Raw genomic sequence first — 20,352 nt, forward strand, 5'->3', positions numbered from 1 at the left:
TTCATCCACTCCCCTTACCTCCCACCCCTACCTAAAGCACTATAAATCTGGTCTTGTAATATCAAAGTCAAGTTTATAGCACTTTATGTAGCAGGCTGTGGGACTATCACCCATTTGGCAAAAGACATATTCCTGAGCACCTTGAGATGTATGTCAGAGAGCCAGCCTCCTGGATGCCATCCTTCATCCCATGAAAAAGATGTGGAAAAGCTTCTAGAGCCCATGGGTCTTGCTGCCAATCTTCATGTATCACAGTTCATCTGTCATTGAGCTGGTTCTAGAATCCTAGCTTTTCAATTCTAACCCAAAAACAATCAGTAATTTGATTCATTTAGTCATTACAGAGTACCTATGCCTTATAAAGAAAACTTGGACTGATTAGTAGGTCTATAAATGGCCTAAACATTTTCTAATTTTGGCTTTAAGTTGATTGGTATCCCACAGAAGATAGATGTTTAAAGAAAATCAGAAATGTTGCCTAGGTAAGCCATAGTGATTCCTGTTGTTTTTTATTGGATTTAATTAATTATTTCAAATATCCTGAAATGGCACATACTCTAAGACTACCAAAAAAATGTATTTTTTTCAGTACTATGCAGCTTCTAATTGTTGAAACTAAACGGTTTTAGGAGTGGTGCACTTAATTGACCTACATATACTTCTTCCACTAATGGCAAAGCACTATGAGAGGGGAGATTAAACGATGATTAACTCTGATTCCAAGAACCTTATGGTTTAGTGGATGAGAAACAGCTAAATAAAGAAAAGGATATCCATTCACCTGACACTGGACATCTAGATTGCTTCCATGTCCTAGCTATTGTAAACAGTGCTGCAGTGAACATATAAGGAAGTTGTGGTACATATACACAATAGAATATTACTCAGCTATAAAAAGAAACACATTTGAGTCAGTTCTAATGAGGTGGATGAAATTGAAGAAATTACAGAGTGAAGTAAGTCAGAAAGAAAAACACAAATACTGTATATTAATACATATATATGAAATTTAGGAAGACAGTAAAAATGATCCTATATGCAAGGCAGCAAAAGAGACACAGATGTAAAGAACAGACTTTTGGACTACGTGGGTGAAGGCGAGGGTGGGATGATTTGAGAGAATAGCACCGAAACAAGTATTACCGTATATAAAATAGATGACCAGTGCCAAGTTCAATGCATGAGGAAGGGCACTCAAACCAATCTTTTGGGACAACCCAGAGGGATGGGATGGGGAGGGAGGTGGGAGGGAGGTTCAGCATGGGGGACACACGTGCACCTGTGGCTGATTCATGTTGATGTGTGGCAAAACCCATCAAAATATTGTAAAGCAATTAGTCTCCAATTAAAATAAATTAATTTTAAAAAGAAAAGGATAAAGCAAGTTCTACAAAGTGCTACAAGAGAAGGCAGAGAATGCGAGGTGAGTATTTAGTGAAGAGGTTAGAGAAGATGTAGGGTGAATGTGCCTCTTGACTTAGAAGATTAAAATGACACAGTGGCCTGAGATGCCCAAGAAGGTAAACTAGATTGATAAAAGCTTGAAGTTAGAAAAGCATGGCCCTCCTTCAGGCACTTGCTCTTCGAGTGCCAGTGCCATGTGCTGAATCTGCACGATCAGAGGCTGCCTGCTAGGAGAATCCTTAAAGGATTTCAGCACTGCGAAGGCCTTAACTGGATTATACTAAAATGATTACTTGCAGAAGAGCATGGCAACCCCCTCCAATATTCTTGCCTGGAGAATCCCACGCACAGAGGAGCCTGGTGGGCTACAGTCCATAGGGTTGCAAAGAGTTGGTCACAACTGAACTGACTTAGCATGCATGCATACAAAATGATTACTGGCTAACTCCAAGAATATGTAGAAGTTTAACTGGAGAATAGCAAGAATATTCAAGACTGGTGACACACATGACAGGATAAAGATTGATGGATTGATGAGGGAACAGCATAATAAACTTAGTACCCAGAAGAGACTGACTCAAGGAAGTTCAATCACTCCAGTCGTGCCCGACTCTTTGTGACCCCATGGACTGAAGCATGCCAGGCTTCCCTGTCCATCACCAACTCCCTGAGCTTGCTCAAACTCATGTCCATCAAGTCAATGATGCCATCCAACCATCTCACCCTCTATCTCCCTCTTCTCCTTCTGGCTTCAATCTTTCCCACCATCAGGGTCTTTTCCAGTGAGCCACCTGTTCGCATCAGGTGCTATTTTGCAATACTAAAGGAAAATACTAGGTTCTGTGCAGTTGCCTGCTGTATTAGCAAGACTATGGTCAGCGTGTACTCTTTTGGTAGAATCTGATAGATGAATGTCTGTGCACAGAAGTACATGCTTGGATATATGTAATTGACAACATCTTAAAAGTGAAAGGTCAGTGCCTGGCAATGCACCTAGGAAGCCAGGTCATTGACAAGAAGTAGACCTCTAGTAGGAAATCTCCAGCAGGGCTCATAGAATCTGCTCACTGCACCCTTCTTCAAATCTTCAGACTGGAGCTTCAAAGTGCAAGAGTGATAAAAAGGCTAGATTCACACTCTGGCTCTTCTACTGACTGGGTGTGTGGTTGTGGACAAATGTTTTCCCTTCTCTCTCAGAGGCTCAATTGTCTCAAGTGTAAATATAAGGGTAACAACAGTATGTAATTCATAGCATTGGTGGGGATTTCAAGCAATCATATTCATGAAGACCTTCTATATTACCTGATACTTGGGATGGCCAATATCAAAAAGAACAGGCTGACTCTCCTTCCTCCCAAATCTGAGCCTTCATAGACTAGAAACTGATAAGGGTGTGCATTCAACAATATCCCATTGCTTTACACATCCCCGTCCCAGGGCTCAGATCGCAGAGCTCATCCCACAGCCCAAGAGCCTCTGTGACTAGGCTGCACTCTGAGGCCAGCACTGAGGAAAAATGGTGCTTCCCGCGGCTGGGTGCAATGGCCCACATCGGATTCCTGTGTCCGGAGGAAGGCTTTGACAACACCGGAGCCCTGTCAGCCTTTGCAGCAGATTGTCAGTGCAGAACACAAAAATGGAAGTGACGTCAAAGATCCATGAGAAGGCAGGGCTCAAATTCAAAAGGACAGCGAAAGAGGGAGGATGAAATTATGTACAGCTGAGTGAAATAAGGGCAATTAGATGAAATTAATGGGCCTTTGAATTAAATTTGGTACATCCTCGCTCTCGGTAAGATTCCACTATGGAGGCTAAATCGGGAATGGTAAGGGTCGCTCTTCTCCCTGGGTTTGTAACCGCGTGGCCTGCACCCCGCCCACCACAGGAGCTCACACCAGAGCCCCCCTCAGACCAGGGCTCCAGAACCCTTAATTGCCACTCAGTCCTTTGTCTGGCTCCCCGCTCTGCTGCACTGCCTAATCAGTCTTCTTTAACTTGAAATTCAATATCCCCTGCAGAAAGTCTGCAATGGCGCTTTAAAGTTATTTGCATCCACTCTGAGGAATGTTTTTAGTTCTAGTTCTAAATTGAGTGCCTTTGTGGTTTCAATCCCCCCGATAAGCAGGGCAGCTGGATTCTGCAGCAGTCACACAGGGCCACATAAATAACTGACAGCGTCGTAAATCTCTTCATGGCCGGTAGGAAACGGAAGTAACCAGTGCGAGTCAGTAAAACAGTCATAGAACCTGACGAGTTTTGTTCCAAGACAAGTAAGGCATGCATGCCTATCCTGATTTGTGGAGGGCCCTCTAGGCGATCAGCTGAGTCCCCACTGGAAAGCACGCTATGATTTGGCTTGGACATACTCTGGACATAAGGGTGGAGCCATTCACCACCCCAGTCCTAGTACACCACCATACAGGACAGCTTAATATCATGCCAGGGAGATCAGTCTTCTCCCTTCAACCCCAGGTTGCCTGCCAGCCCCCCATTCTGCCTGATGTGGTGGTGACCGGGCAGCAAGAGGGAGAATGACTTCAAGCCCAGTTTTCCTACTTAGTATTCACTTTGAGTAAGTAACACACATCTCAAAAGGGTGCGGAGCAGCAATAAATAGTCCTGTGTGTCAGGTGCCTGGCAGAGGACTGGCTGAACCCACCTACACTCAGTCTGTCGCTTCCTTCCCATCCCTCTTGGCCTATCACGCTTTACTGAACACACTGTGTTCAGTGGCTCGGTCATATCCAACTCTTTGCAACCCTATGGACTGTAGCCTGCCAGGCTCCTCTATCCGTGGGATTCTTCAGGCAAGAAGACTGGAGTGGGTTTCCAGGTCCTCCTCCAGGTTATCTTCCCAACCCAGGAGTTGAACCTGAGTCCCTCGATGTCTTCTTGCATTGACAGACAGATTCTTTACCACTGAGATTCTTTACCTGGGAAACTTCACACGTTACAATCCCTTCCTGCAAATAGCGCCTCTTGCTCCTAGATGGTGGACAAAATATATTCCCAGCAACACAATCAGCAGCTTGGGCCTCTGCATTAGCCCTGTCTGTAGCCCAGTAGTGCACAGCCAGCGTCAGTATTTGTCTCCAGGAGGCACTTGTAATGGATGATTGCAGCACTTCTTAATCCATTTATGTAATCCTCTCTGCTTTGCTTGCAGTTATTTTCAGGGTTTTAGCAGCAATGAAATGGTTCCTTTCCCAAGACAGAGTTCATTTAATTTAAAACTGGATTGATTATAGCTAAACTTATGATATGTCTTTGCGAAGGAAGAAAAAAACAGCCATCAATTATGCACAGTAATTATTTACCATTTATGCAGCTCCCACAGTGTCCTGGGCTCAGCATGTAAGAGTTGGGGTAAAATCCATGCCCTTGAGAATCAAAGGCATGCAGGGCAGAGCATGAGTCCACTTGCCATTTAATTCCTTATTCAAGGGGGTCATCGACCATATGGCCAGCATTTTAGCTGACTTCATGGGGTTAAGTGGAATCTTCATCCATTTGTGCCTTCTTTCATTTCTGTCTCATTCAGATGCATTCTACTGATAGCATCCTTAGCCTTTGACCTCTATCCCAAAAGAATACTCCTTACTACTCCTCAAGCAGTTTTGGTTTAGGACTAAGACATTTAATGGGGCTAAAATCAGAGTAAGTCTGATGACAATTGCCTGGCATCTGTGGGATTCCTCCTGCAGTCGCCTGACTGGTGACAAGGGAAGTGCATTCAGAAATGGGATGGAACCTGGGAAAGGACAGAGGACTTTCCTCTGACTGCATTCTTGTCAGAAGATAGTCATGTACATGCTCACCCGCCAGAGGATTTGAATGCCAAATAGATGGATGATTAGATGGATTTCGAGACGACAAGTTAAAATATAATTTATATAGTTATACCTGTGGCAGATTCATTTTGATATATGGCAAAACCAATACAATATTGTAAAATTAAATAAAATTAAATTTAAAAAAAAGAAAAAAATATAATTTATATAGTACAATGATACAAATTTAACTCAAGTAAAATATTAATGACTAAAATCTGAAAATTTGGTGTAATGCTCTTAATTCAAAGAAGTCCTGATAGCCAATCCCCCAGAGTAATTATTTATATAGAATAATGGCCAAAAGAGAAATAAAAGAGACAGATCTGGAAAAAAAATTTTTTTTTAATTATTGACCATTTGACTTTAAAGGGAAAACCTGGAGAAACTGAATCAAGATGAATGATAATAACCAGACTGAATACCAGGCACACTGCATTCAATACTTCAAATATTGCTGAAATAGTAGTTACACTACTTACATTTTATAGATGAAGAAACAGAGTATAGAGGAGTCAAGTAACTTACCAACTAAAAGGAGACATAGCTGTGATTTAAATGCTGTTGTAGATTAACTGCAGAGCCCAAGCACTTAACCACTATGCTATACTGCCATCTAGGATGCAATGCACAAATATGCATCATATTCACAACCTCCAAATTCCTTGTCCTTTGACATTTTGCTTAACCTTGGAGTTACAATGAAGCTAAAACTTTTTATTCATCACATTTACTTGTAGAATTTCACTGTCAGATCAATAAATCAGAATAATTCTCCCTAAGGTGCCCCTGATATAATTTAAATTATATTAAGTAATGGCTTAGAGTCAGGAGTTGTTTAAAGTCAAGAAGATATATATATACACACACACATATATTTGCCCATGCGCGCACACACACATATATATGTTTTTTAAGGTAAAGACAATTATTTTAAATTGCTGAATGTTTCATTTTCTTTCATTGGAACTTTTTTTTTTTTTGTATTAGAAAGGTGCAAGAAAAATTGAACCAAGATTTAGCTAAGTTTTTGAAGGTCTTTTTGTTTTCTCTTTGCTGTTGTTGATTTTTTTTTCTTTTCTGAAGGGGAAGATAGGATCAAAAGAGAAATTAGATTTTCCACCTTTGGTATTAGGAAAAGGAAACGGCAACCCACTCCAGTATTCTTGCCTAGAAAATCCCACAGACAGAGGAGCCTGGTGGGCTACAGTCAACAGGGTTGCAAAGAGTTGGACATGACTGAGCATACGACCCTCACACTCACCTTTGGGATTGGGGGTAGTAGTTGAGGTCCCATGAATAGGGTCAATCCCTGGGTTGAGGCTGTCCTCACAGAATCTCCCCACCCTGCTCCCAAAATGCATGCTGAGCATTTATGCCTCAGTCGTGCACTTGGTTACCCAGTGCGTGTGTTTCTTGCAGTTGACCTGGACAGGCTCAACGATGATGTCAAGCGTTACAGTTGCACGCCCAGGAACTACTCCGTCAACTTGAGGGAAGAGCTGAAGCTCACCAACGTGGTCTTCTTTCCTCGCTGCCTCCTTGTACAGCGCTGCGGAGGAAACTGTGGCTGCGGAACTGTCAACTGGAAGTCCTGTGCATGCAGTTCAGGGAAGACTGTGAAAAAGTATCATGAGGTATGCCGTTTTCAGAACTTTTTTGTTGCAGTGCTGTACGTGGTCCTTTAGCAGCTACAAAAGTCCTGTAATCTCTAGGGCGCTGGGAAACTGGGCCATTGCATTGTTCAGGTTTTTCACTGCACAGGAGCACCTCTCAGTGAGATGACTGTGTGATTATACTTGAGCTTAACTTGCAAAGGCAGGTCCCTGGGGAGGGTGTAGGTCCATCCTGAAGTAGGGATTCCTTTTTCTAACCCTTATTCATAATATATATGTGGGTTGACAACAGGCTTGTTAGTATACACAATCAAATGAATGGTGCAATAATTTGAGAGCTTACTTACAGAATTATAATGGGATTCATTGACAGCATATGACTGCAAATCTAGGTTACTTTAAGAGAATACTAAGAGCTAATCTTCAATTCAGTCAACTCATTGAAAAATGAATCAGGGTAAAAATAGCAAAGTATAAATTGTCAGAAAAGCTACTTCGTCAGAGACTTTTTAAATCTCTAAATATGGAAATATTATTCTTCCAGAAGTACTAATTTTTCCTAAATATAACTGAGTGCTCTGGGGAATCAGCTCTGAAATTATGGAAAAGTAAACAAAAGTAAACATAGAGATGTAAGAGAAGTGAAAATTTAAGGAGAGCAGCAACTTTTAATGATAATAACAGGAAATACACGTAAGCCTTTACAGTGTACCAGACATCATTGTAAGCGATCATTAGCTCACTTGGCAGTTTCTTCACATGTTGTCAGGGGAGTGCTACTTGTATTCCCTTTTTATAGATGAATAAACTGAAGCCTAAGAGAGCAGTGAATTAACCAGTGTGACTCGGTCAGTAACTCAGAGAGATGGCACCTAAACTGATCCACTGTTTCTAAAGTCTATATACTTACCAGCGGTAACACTGAGGGCTCTCATTTTAAATATATAGCACGTTATTGAAGATTAAAGAAAGAGTGGACTTAAGGGGAGTTAGAGCTGCTCTTGACACTGACAGGAACTCTATCACTTCATGATTATGCAAGTCACTAAAGTTTAGAGAGCCAGTTTTCATGTACGTGAAACAGGATTTAAGAAATTATATGATAACCCCATACAGGGTGGCTCTGGGGAATCAAAGCAGTGCATATGAAGTGCATTTTGTAAGAGGTAAAATACCATATTGAAATATGTTTACAATATAAAATATGAGCCAAACATTATTGTTAGGAATTATTGTTTGAGCTGCTTTTTATCAGTATCCATCAAAACAAAAGAATAGATGGTGCTCCCTAAATAAGATCTCCCACTGTACCTAACCACTTTGTAACCCTGAAAACAATAAAACAATAATCAGTTAAGAGGTAATTACTGAGCTGAATGAAAAGGGATTCGTCATAAGTGGTATTTTCAACGTGGGAAAAGTAGGAGCTTGGAGGCCACAATAACCCTGCTTACCTCAGATAGATGCAGACCCGATTTGAGACCTACATAGAGTATGTTTTCTTAGTAACAAGAATTTCTTACTCCACCTCACATTTTTCAAAGGGAAAAAAAAAATCTGTTCTCATATCCAGAGAATGCTGTTGTCTGTGTTCATTGTGTTTTATTTTTGTATGACCTGATGAACTCTAGATTGGACTTTGTCCTTTGTGTCTAAGAACCTGAAGTTTGTAATGTTGACTCATACACTGCGGACAGATGCAGAATGCAATAATTTGGTTTGCGTTAAAATAAGCCAAGAAGTGACAAGATCTCTACCCAGTCTCTACTGTGAGGAAAACATGTAAATTCAGGCCTTTGATGCTTTATTTTCATCTTGACTGTCCTCTCAGAGAGAAGTTGTAGTTTGATTTTTTTTTTTAGTTGCTTATTGTGGAAACAGAGGCCCTCACCTCCCAGACAGTTAACTCTGAAAGAATCTGAAGGTCCTTTTGTTAGGTCTATTGTCTCTCTGCACAGAGGTTGTTACCTATAAATTTCTATTCACAATTAATATCTAGGAGGCAAAGCCCTTGATCTCTTTGTTCAGTCACATGAGTGGGTCTAAAATGTGGAATCTTTTTGAAAATGCTATCTAAAGCATCTCTGTGAAACATGTCATGATATTTTTACTTCTTGGAGTCTGCTGAGCTCTGTGCAAAATCACTCTGCTGAGTTGTGGACAAAAGGACAAAAGAGCATCAGTCACTCCGTCAGTGACTGCGAACCTGGAACGCGTGTGGCTGGCACGTTTTCCCCAGCATCCTAATACCCCTGAAGTATGCCCCAGGCATCCCAGCATCCTAATACCCCTGAAGTATGCCCCAGGCATCACATTGTCCAGTCCCCTGGAAAAGAGCAGGAGACTCGTTCCAGCTTCAGAAATAGGGGTTGCTTGGGCTCAGTCTTGTGAGGGAAGAATCCTTGTCTTCTCTTCTGTTAGTTTTGTGCCTGTACTCTTAACTCAGAGAAATGAGAAACTAGTCTCCCTGAGTTTCTCCCCGCCTCCTGGTTGTAACTGATGAGACGAGAAATGAGTTTTTATGAGAGATGAGCACCCTTAAGGGGGTGACTAGAACTTGCCACCTAAGAGGCCTCTATGACTCTCCACAGATAATTCAAGGCTCAACATTTAAGGAATAAAATCCAATAAATTACACTGTATAACTATAAAATTATCAATAATTAGAAATTATAAATAAAAGGAAGTTAAGATTATTGCTCTTTCCCCAGGTCACATGACTTCTCCTTGTAGAGATCTGAACATTTTTCACTGTGCAATAAAATGCTCCATCTGTACAATTCCCTCTTCTGAAAAGTTTGTAGGTATCCTGCTGAAGTATTTTTCCTCTTTCCTAGCAACCATTCCTTCTCTTGGAATATACAGAATATAAAAAATACTTTCGGTGAGGATTTTTAAAAAGAGAAAATTCCAGAAAACATACTCTGTAGACGATTAGAGAATGCTATCATTTTAGTTCTTATCTTCCCTTGTTAGTGTATAATGAAAGGATGTTCCCTAGAAATATATTGACCTTTTAGATTAAAACTAACTATTGTATTCTTTTAAGCATTTGGTCTCCCGGCTATGTCCATTCAGTCAACAGCCAAAAGCTTAGGAGGCAACAGAGAAAGACAAGTGAATTTTCACTGTCCTACCTCGCCTGATTTTGTCCCAATGCTGGCACAGCTGCATTATCTGTTAGAATTTTCTGCCGTGATGAGAGTTCCATATCTGTACTATCCAATCTGGTAGTCCCTAGCAACATGTGGTTACAGAGCACTTGAAATGTGTGTAATGCAAATGAGAAACTGAATTTGTAAATTTTATTTAATTTAAACTAATTTGAATGTAAATAGCTGCACATGGTCAGGGGCTCCCATAGTGAACAGCGTAAGCCGAGACACAACTCTGTCTCTGGCACTTACAGAATCTAAACCATTCCAGTCACTTGAACAATGGAAAATCTACTGTGAATGACTTTTTTAACTTTACATTAAATATAAGAATTTTGTATTAAAAATTTGTTGCCCATTAAACATAAGAGGTGGAGAAGGCAATGGCACCCCATTCCAGTACTCTTGCCTGGAAAATCCCATGGACGGAGGAGCCTGGTGGCCACAGTCCATGGGGTCACTAGGAGTTGGACAGGACTAAGCGACTTCACTTTCACTTTTCACTTTCGTGCATTGGAGAGGGAAATGGCAATCCACTCCAGTGTTCTTGCCTGGAGAATCCCAGGGATGGGGGAGCCTGGTGGCTGCCATCTATGGGGTCGCAAGGGTCGGACACGACTGAAGTGACTTAGTAGCAGCAGCAAACATAAGAGGTAGAAGATATAAGCAGATATTTATATATGAAACAAAAGATTGATTGGAGATAATAAAATATTGAGATTTAGACTTGAGATAAAAGAATGGTACTTTTAATTTTTACATGTTTTAAGCATCTGTCATTGAAACAAATTTAGCTAAAATCTCAAATTGAGACCAAGAAGACAGGAAAACAATATTTTTCCAAAAGTTTCTACTCTATGGCAAAGGCAATGAATTTGAGGTTTATGATTATAACAAAAGTCACAAAAAACTTTATTCTTTTTCTAGAAACAGCATTTCTAGAGCTTATCTAGAGTCTCCCTGTTTCTTTCTCCCTCTTTGAGTGAGACCTTGAGAAGATTCTCTTGCAGCCCTTTCCTGTTCCTATAAGAGAGAGACAAGACAATAGAGACAAAGCAAATCACACAACTGAAGGGAGAATATGTGGATTCACATGAGAGGCCACCTCGGACCAGCCACCTAAAACTCCCCAGGGCCTCGGGTTTCCTCTTTTACTCCCTATGATAACCTACAATTTTGAGTTCCCAGACAGATCTGAAATTATATGATATCTGTTCACCACTCAGATATCATATCTGATATCCTAAATCTTATCTTGCCTAGATTGTGTTAGGAATATAAACAAGTTGGTGGTTGAAATGCTAAGAAAATACAAAAGAACAAAGATATGATCTGGAACATTTAATGTGTATGCTGCGGCTAAGTCGCTTCAATCGTGTCCGACTCTGTGCGACCCCATAGACGGCAGCCCCCCAGGCTCCCCCGTCCCTGGGATTCTCCAGGCAAGAACACTGGAGTGGGTTGCCATTTCCTTCTCCAATGCATGAAAGTGAAAGTGAAGTCGCTCAGTCGTGTCTGACTCTTAGCAACCCCATGGACTGCAGCCTACCAGGCTCCTCCATCCATGGGATTTTCCAGGCAAGAGTACTGGAGTGGGGTGCCATTGCCTTCTCCATTAATGTGTATAGACTATGTATAAAAAAGTTATCCACTCATCATTAGTAACACCTGTGCTGCTTATCTCTTGGGGATCCTTGGACAATGAAAGCCTCTGAAGGCTGTAAAGCACTCGACAGATGTGGGTAGAATATCCTGAGAGTGTGGTCGGGCTTGCTCCCTTCTGACTCCCTTAGAGCCTTGATGACTTACTGGTGCCGGGACCCTCTAAGTACAGCAAAGTGCATACATCCTTTTCCTTGTAGATCTGGTTTCATATTAGGCCTTCTTGTCAACGTTGAGCAAACGTGCCTTCGGGCATGATACTCCCCAACTAGACAAAGACCCATTTGTGACACGAATGATACTCAGTGTTAATGCCATGCTGAAACTTGGTGCCCAGCTCAGCTTCCATCATGTTTTCTGCAATTGGTGGGCTGAACACATAGTCATTAATCCTCTAAAATACTGTCAAAATCATTTACCTAGTTAAGTCCTCTAAAGGAAGAACTGCAGCTGAATACACCCGAGTGCTCACAAGAAAATTTCGATTATAAGTAAATGTCCACAGATGTCAAGATTGCATTTTCAAAATTCATGAGGATTGTATAGACCCACATTATAGCCCAGCCTTTAGTCACCTTCATACCTAGCTTGTCAGAGAAACGTTGCTGAGCTCTGTTATTTGTGTCTTTCTTATGGAGGACTGTATCTCAGGACTTGGTATCACTCCTTCCCTTACAACTCTCAATCTCCCTTGAAACTATGACTTTCAAGGTGTGCAATTACCCAGGTAGAAAATAATATGTTTTCTCATCTCAAAATATTTCTGCTTGTAGTCACTTTAGGTTTCAGAAAGGTTGACTACAAGACCTTCAAAATCTTAACTGTATGTACATTTTTATAAAGTCTATAAGCATGAAAGAAATCATAAAGTAAGGAAAAATATGAAGCTGTTTTTCTTAAGAAAGTGTGTATACTGAATGCTGCCTGCTTTAGAAGTTGGGTGAATCTTAAGTAAACCCTTAATGATTTGGGTTTAGACAGTGCACATGTCCTAAAATATGTATTTGTGATCCTACATCAGCCATTAATTTGAAAACTGTTAAAGGCCTTAACGACCTTTCTTTAGTATTTCCAATAAACAAGAGCCCAACTCAGCATGGAGCATTTCTGTCTAGTACTATTTTATTACAGTAATAACTTCATGGCAATGATTCATTCAGTGCTTTATTGGCAACAAAGAGAGTAATTGTAGTAAATATCTTTTGTGATATGGTAATTTGCACACCGAGCATCTTTGATTCTGTGTAGTGGTATGAAAGCCACCAACTGCTTCAGTCATTCTCCATTTAATAAAAATCAACTTTCCCTGGCTTCATGTGGTTTTCCAGATGGTGGAGAAGGGTCAAGAACGCCATTTTCACCCATAGGTGATAAGAAATGGCTGGCTGCTCCTCCATGGATTTTTATTTCAGTGTGTGTGCTTGCAGCAGTGAATCATAGAGCAGAAAATAGGAAAGCATTTTGTGAAGGTACCTATTAGTGAGTGTCCTACTGTGACTGTAATTAATTCAGTGGTTCCTTCCCTTTAAAGGTGACCAGATAACCCAGAGACAGTTTGCTTTCTCAGATAAAGGCTTTTCATTTTTCTTTTAACTTTTTATGCTCTCTCAAATCAGCTTTGCTTTCTTCCTCCTTTCAGTGCTGTGTACCTGAACCTAAGACGATTACATGGTCTGAAAGCTTTGAACATCAGTGCTGTGATCAGCCAGTAAAGCAGTCCAATTTCCACTTTGTTCAAACAGTGCTTTCCTGTCTTGTCTGGAAAAGTGTCTGCCAATTCATTTTTCTCCTCTTATCAGCAAAACACATATATACTGGACTAACGTGGCTTAATATAAAACACAGGGAAAATCCCTGAACAATCAGGAGACCAGTTAGAAAAAACTGGCCAGGTGTGGCTTTCACCCCAAAGCACACACTTTCATTTCTCATCAAATGAAGAAGCAAATCAACGAAGCACTGATTTTATAGATGTCAGTCATGGCAACTTATTAGGCTTTGATAATGGTCTTTTTAAGAAAGAGAATATTTATCATCAGCTCAGCTTCTTAGGAATCATTTTCTTCCCCTGAATAGTTCAACCTCCAGATCTGGTTTATTAGGGTTGGAAAATAGTGACTAATATTAGAGAAATTCTTGGCAAAGTTGTAGGAACCCGAGCTTTAAGCTCTTCCAGGGCGCTCTGACCAAGTGTGGCACAGGAGAGCTTTCCTATCTATTGTAGCAGGGTATTTAATATCCCAAAATGCAATATACACTGCATCCATGCTTTGGTTACTTAGTTTTTCATGGAGAAGCAACAGTTTTTATTTTCTTTAGAGATGAAGCAGGAGTGAACGTGGGAGCAAGGAGAGGAAAATATCGTTGTCACTCTGTTCTCAGTACTTGAAATTCTGTTTCAAAATCGTAAAAGACTTGCAAGTGATGCAAAGCATAGGCCACTTCATTTTGGCCTCTGGTTTGGTTTGTTTTGCACCCCTCCCCTTGTTGGAGGTTGGAGTAGAAGCGACGTAGGGAGGAGACAGGAAAGAGGCCGTGAACACAGGTTCCCATATTGTGACGTGGCAGCGTTACCCACCACGGCCACCGGAGTGCATCCCACTGGAAACCTGCTGTGTTCCAACGCTGCTGACCAGAACAGACAAAACTCCACCTTCCTGGTAAGGGCACGTGCTGTGCCACGTGGAGACAAACACTGGTGACACCAGTCACTGACTCTGCAACCTTAGTTTCCCTCTTCCCTTATCTGAAACAGTATTAGAAAAGTACCTATATCATAGTGTTACAGTGATACGCAAAACATTTAATACTTCCAGTCATAACAGTGTGTGGCATCTAACAAATACTCAAAAATGTTAGTTATTATTTTTTCTATCCCTGCCCTCAAAGCATTTGTTAATAGACAGAAGCTTATGTCATATGAAACTGTGTGATTCATAGTGTATGTTCAGTGGAATTTAGGTAAAGAGGATAATATAATTAGCTATCAAAACTGGCACTGGGACTAGCTTTACCATAATCTGGTATTTTTGTGCCTCCCTCATGAACTCTTCTAGGCCATCCCTTCCCACCCCATCCCCCAACCCCTCAAAAAAGTACAGATATCCTTTTGAAGCTCTTCTCCAAATGGGACAAGGTATTTCACTCTGTGTTATCAGAGCCCAGGTTCCTTACTTTACTGAACATTGAACAAATGACCTGCTCCACAGAACTCTTATGGAAAAACAGGCTAAATGTTGGGACTTACCTGGTGGTCCAGTGGTTAAGAATATGTCTTGCAATGCAGGGGACACAGGTTCAGTCCCGGGTCAGAGAACTGAGTTCCCACATGCTATGGAGTAATTAAGCCTGCGTGCCGCAACCGCTGAGTCTGTGCCCTCCGGAGGCTGTGTGCCACACCTAGAGCATCTGTGCACCCCAGTGAAAGCTCCTACAGGGCCCCGTGAAGACCCCACGCACCACAACTAAGATGCAATGCAGCCAAATAAATAAATATCACCCCCTCAATGTTTTAAAAAGGCAAACGCTAAAGTAAAGTGGATGCATGGGGACTGAGGGCTCTAGGCCTGTTTTCCTAGTAGATGGTTTTGATTTGCTTATAACTTGAAACAGTTAACATAAGGATGAGGACATTGCTAGGAAGACAATCCAGTGGAAAAAACTGGGGGTGGGGGACGTGCCATGAAAAGTTATACAGCCTAGAAAATAAGATTTCCTCGTATCTAATCTTCATCTCGGAGCAAAGTATACCAAGCATCAGGGCCCCATTTCAGTTCACACGTGTGCCTGCCACACCTTTGAGATACAGAAGGAAGCTGCAGCTGCATTAGAGACACGTTGGTCCTTGGGTCCTAGTGTGCTGGAAGCCTAGAGAACAATGCACTGCTCTCAGGTCCCCGCTGACAGAAGGCCTGGCACCTAGCCTCCCTTATAATCTCAGTTCTCCAGCCTATACACTGTGAGTAAAGACGCCTTTTTTAATGTATGACAAGGTTTGTCTTGGGACAGACGAAATAGTGCATATGTGCAAATTTTTTTAAAACTACAAAATGCTACACAGTTGTATGGTAGTATCATGCAGAATTTAAAGTCTAAAAGGGAAAATAGAACAGAATCAAAAACGAAAGTTAACAGGAGCCTAAGAATATAAATAAAGAAGCAATGAAGTTGACTGTATATGGAAAACAATATTTATGTATATGATGGCAAATACTGACTTCAGTGAAGGCCACACTAGGGAAGAAGGGTTAGCTTCTATTTAAACTTAATTTTTTTTAAAAATCACATTTACACCTATTACTGTAAAAATTTAAGGATGTGATTTATTCAAGAAATGTTGAATTCAAGGATTGTTTTAAAGGTATTAATATGCAAACATTTTAGTGGAACATGATCTGTTTTGAATTGTAAAGGGTATTATTCGATATAGCCTAACAGATATGTAAGAACATACACACATTTTCAGTTATTTATGACCACTAGGGAGGCAAAATGTCTTACCTCACCCGCGTGTTGAGCCGCGCCAGCATTTTTGCAGGGCGGGGCGGGGTGGCGCACTGGGCCTTTGCTGCTGCACACGGGCTTTCTCCAGCTGTGAGCAGGGGCCGCTCTTCAGCGGTGCGAGGGCTTCTCACTGTGGTGGCCTCTTGTTTACAGAGCGCTGGCTCCAGGCGCGGGCTCCATGGTTGGGGCACAGGGTTTACTTGCCCTGTGGAACGTGGGATCTTCCCAGACCATTGGCGGGCGGATTCTTAACCACTCTCCAGGGAAGTCCCATACCAGCATATTAGGTCACAACTGTATTCGTTGTCCTGTCTGCAGAGTATTGTCTCAGCATTGTATTTATCTATAACACATGCTTTAACCAGAAGATTCTTTGTGGTATTAATAATATTTGGGACAGCACTGGGCACAAAGCAGGCCCTTAGAAAGTTATCAATAAACACCTGCTCAGACACCTGCGGTCCTCATGAGCCTGCAGGTAGGTAATGCAGGAGGTATTACTCTGTGATCAGTGGATTCCATTACTTTAAGGAGTCGGTGATTGTCTATAACATTTGTACGTGTGCATTCTAATAGTGAGCCCGTAGATTTCATTCGATGCTCAAAGGCTTAAGAACCAGTTGTCATAAAGAGAATAAGTGGTATGTAATTGAGTTAAATCCCAGGTACTTTCTAACAGGAAATGTTTCTTGTCCTAGGTGTTAAAGTTTGAACCCGGCCATTTCAAGAGGAGGGGCAGAGCAAAGCACATGGCTCTCGTTGACATCCAGTTGGATCATCATGAGCGGTGCGATTGTATCTGCAGCTCAAGACCACCTCGATAAGAGAATGTGCATGTACTTTCATTAAACACGAAAGAGCCTTTATTTTAAGGAGGGTGTGGTAAGAGACCCCTTTCCCACCAGCAACCGAACTTGCTATTAGCCTGAAAAGCAATGAATACAAGTGGTTGCTGACTTTCAACCTAGCTTTGTTAGTGCCATGACAAGTAGAAAGGCGTATCATCAACCTCTATATCCAAGAATATAGGATTGCATTTAATAATAGTGTCTGAAAATATTGCCATTTCCTTCTCCAGGGGAATCCTCCCAACCCTCGGATCGAATCCGGGTCTCCTGCATCACAGGCAGACGCTTTACCCTATAAGCCACCTGAGTCTGTCATATATATATATATATATATATAATGTGTCATCTCCATGTCTCTGTGTAAATAGACCAAATGATTTACTCAGTATATATAACCAGGTACACCAGAGCTTACATATGGTTTAATTATTTAGACTCTTAAAATCTGATAAAATAAGGGACATAGTAAATACATTAAACATGTCTTTGGAAGATTTGGAAGATTAATTTGTTTATTTTTTAAGTTTTGAATCACAAAACAATTTTGGATCTTGCTCTTTTAAAGAAAGCACCTTTTATATTAAAAATCCAATAAATTAGCATTTCTTGTGCATACATCTTAATTATCAAAAGAGGGAAATATGGTTTCTGGGAAAAGATACATTCCTAGCCGTTTGTCTCATGAGATGTACTACATACTTACCTATATAGGCAATAATTACCTGTCTCCAAGAGCATGTCATCATAATATAGGTGCTTTAGAAATAAAGCCCTTAAGTCTTCTCTTAGTGTATCTTGCCGAGGCATGCAAACTCATTAACACCTGTCTTCAAAAATTTCTCACAAGGTTTATTATTATTACCCTATGAGAGAAAATGTATAAGCTGAAGCAGAATTTTGAATTGTTTTTTCTCAAAACCTCTCCACAAAAGTAACTCCTTTGGAGAATGTCATGGGGACTCTGTATGAGCCTTTCAAAATAATGCTCACTGAAAAGTTTGAGGAGTTGAAAGTAAAAAAATGTGAACATTGAAATATTAACATAACTGGGAGTGGGATGGAATATTTGATTGGGATCCATATTTAATAATGACTCATACTCTCCAGATTATGCATATCTTGCTTTTGTGTTCCTATCTTTTCCATATCTCTTCCTATCTCTTCCACACACACATATATACATATATATATATATATATATGTTTATGAGTCATTATTAAATGAGACAATGTATATATATATACAATGGTATTTTATATTTGGCAAGCCATCATGGATTACTTATAGCCCAGAAGCTTTTGTGCATTGAAGCAACCCAATTTCATTGACGTAAATTCCTAACTGTGTAGTCACTGTTCAATTCAGTTGAATTCCTGTTTCTGAACCAAGTGCAAGGAGACCTGGGTCTCTGGTTCTTTCCAAATCTATGGCACTTGTTCTAAGAAGCCTCACTGCAAATTGTGAGAGCACAAAGTTGGCCCTGCTCTACCCTAGGAAATGGTTTTTGCATTGGTAGTTATTATTGGTAGTTAGAGTAATTTTTCCTCCTTGGCTCCTTAATGTCTGTTAAGGCCTTGGGGACTGACTGCAGGCATAGGAAGTGATTCATCATTCTCCAAAACAAGACTCTAAGAGAGCAATACTGAAATCAAGATAGCTCTGAAGCCGCTCAGAGAGAAGGACATTTTTCTTCTCATCTTGAAAGAAAAAAGAACTGGTTTCTTCCCTAAGTCCAGGGCCCTAATGAACACAGACAAGTCGAATGAGGGATGTGTAACTGGGGCTCATTAAGTCTCAGTGTCAGATGAGCAGACTATATATATTTGGATTTCTGAGCATGATGCTTTTAGGACCAAGTTCTCAAGTATCTTTAGGAGCTCATTTCTGCTCAGCTCTTTGAAAGGTCAATGCTTATTGAAGATATTCCTTCAAAATGTCCCTGAAAGTGTCCTATGTTTTTACCTCAAAAGATGACTGGTAAAAATAAATACTCTATTGTTGAGTTGTCCAAAATCCAGAGCACAGTCAGAAAGAGCACAGCCAGACCCTTTAATAATCAGTAACCATTCTTCCCCTGAAAGCCTCTTGCAAGCTTCCTGTGAAAACATAGGATTCCTGGACCAAAACCAAAATTTGAGTTATATCACTCTAACTTGTTCAACTGTTAAGTATGAAAAATTAGAGTGTTCTACCCAATTTTCAGTAAACCTTCCAAGCTGCATTAACCAGGATGGTTTTCAGTTAAAGCCCTATCTCGACTTTTTATTTATTAGCTGCCATGTAAGCATGCAGTCGCACTCACTCCTTTTTTTTCTTTCCTGAGTGTTTTATTAAAACTTCTCCCTTGGTTATCTGTTATCTACTGCACTTCCAACATGTAGCCAATAAATCTGCTTCATTGCCATCAAAGGAATAAAAAGCTCACCGTACAAATTACATTTCAAAACAAATCCTAATAAATCCTCATTTCTGTGTGGCTCACTCACCTGGAATAATGCCTTCTGTTCAATATGTTATAGGGCAGAGCACTTTCATAAGTAGAATTTTTTCTGGGTTTTTTTTTTTTTTGGTCATATTGGTAACATGCAGCTTTTTTCTTTCATAGTGTTTTCTGTAACAAATGTAATTTGTCTCTTATCTTCATGAAAAATAAATGTTGCTTACAAACAAAGCTACTCCCATTATTTAGTACTCCACTGCAGTTTTAAAAGGTGCACAATGATACAGACTTACTTCCCCAAATAGGTGCAGCTGTCTGACAAGGTTGGGGGCGTTCTACGGGCCTGGTTTTAGAACATTGTTCCCTGAAAACAGGCTTTTACCCTGTCGCTTCTGGAAGCCATCGGAAACCGGAAATGGAGTGCGACTTGAGTTGTGTTGTTTTTTTTGCTGCTCTTGGTGCTTCTTTGTTTGATTGTTTGTTTCCCTGCAGGCTTTTAGTAGAAGATATCCTCCTCTGACATTCTTTGCTTTGGAGAGTCCACAAGCTCTCTCCTTTTGGGCCTGAAATCAATAACATTATGTTCACCCTCACAGCTTCACCCATCTAGATGAACACCACAGCTGGTGGGTCAGTGTAAACCAGATTTTTTTTTTTTTTTTTTTTTTGCAATATGAGTTTATTTCATTATTTAGAACCAATGCCCTCTACAGAATGCCTAAACCTGCAAGATACTTTAAAACGATCCCAAATATTTCAAAATACTAGATTTGAAGATCATATATAGTTTTCCCTCATAGCATGAGTGCTTTCAGTAAATTACAAACCAAAGCATGTAAAATTATGTGAAGGCAGATGATCAATCTGGTAGCATTTGTAAGGATTCCTGGGAAG

The 20,352-nt window shown here is 40.6% G+C and overlaps 1 protein-coding gene across 2 annotated transcripts in view; it reads left to right on the forward strand.

Moving 5' to 3' along the window:
• Positions 1-19,654, forward strand: part of PDGFD (platelet derived growth factor D) — a 283,416-nt gene extending 263,762 nt beyond the window's left edge. For both annotated transcript variants that reach the window (XM_055547475.1, XM_055547474.1), the window contains exons 6-7: positions 6,657-6,871; positions 16,869-19,654. In XM_055547475.1, coding sequence (XP_055403450.1) covers positions 6,657-6,871; positions 16,869-16,994 — 341 coding nt within the window. In that variant the 3' untranslated portion in view covers positions 16,995-19,654. The remainder of the gene's footprint in view (positions 1-6,656; positions 6,872-16,868) is intronic.
• Positions 19,655-20,352: the final 698 nt, after the last annotated feature.

This window comes from Bubalus kerabau, chromosome 15 (assembly GCF_029407905.1).
Source record: "Bubalus kerabau isolate K-KA32 ecotype Philippines breed swamp buffalo chromosome 15, PCC_UOA_SB_1v2, whole genome shotgun sequence".
Taxonomy (NCBI): Eukaryota; Metazoa; Chordata; class Mammalia; order Artiodactyla; family Bovidae; genus Bubalus; species Bubalus kerabau.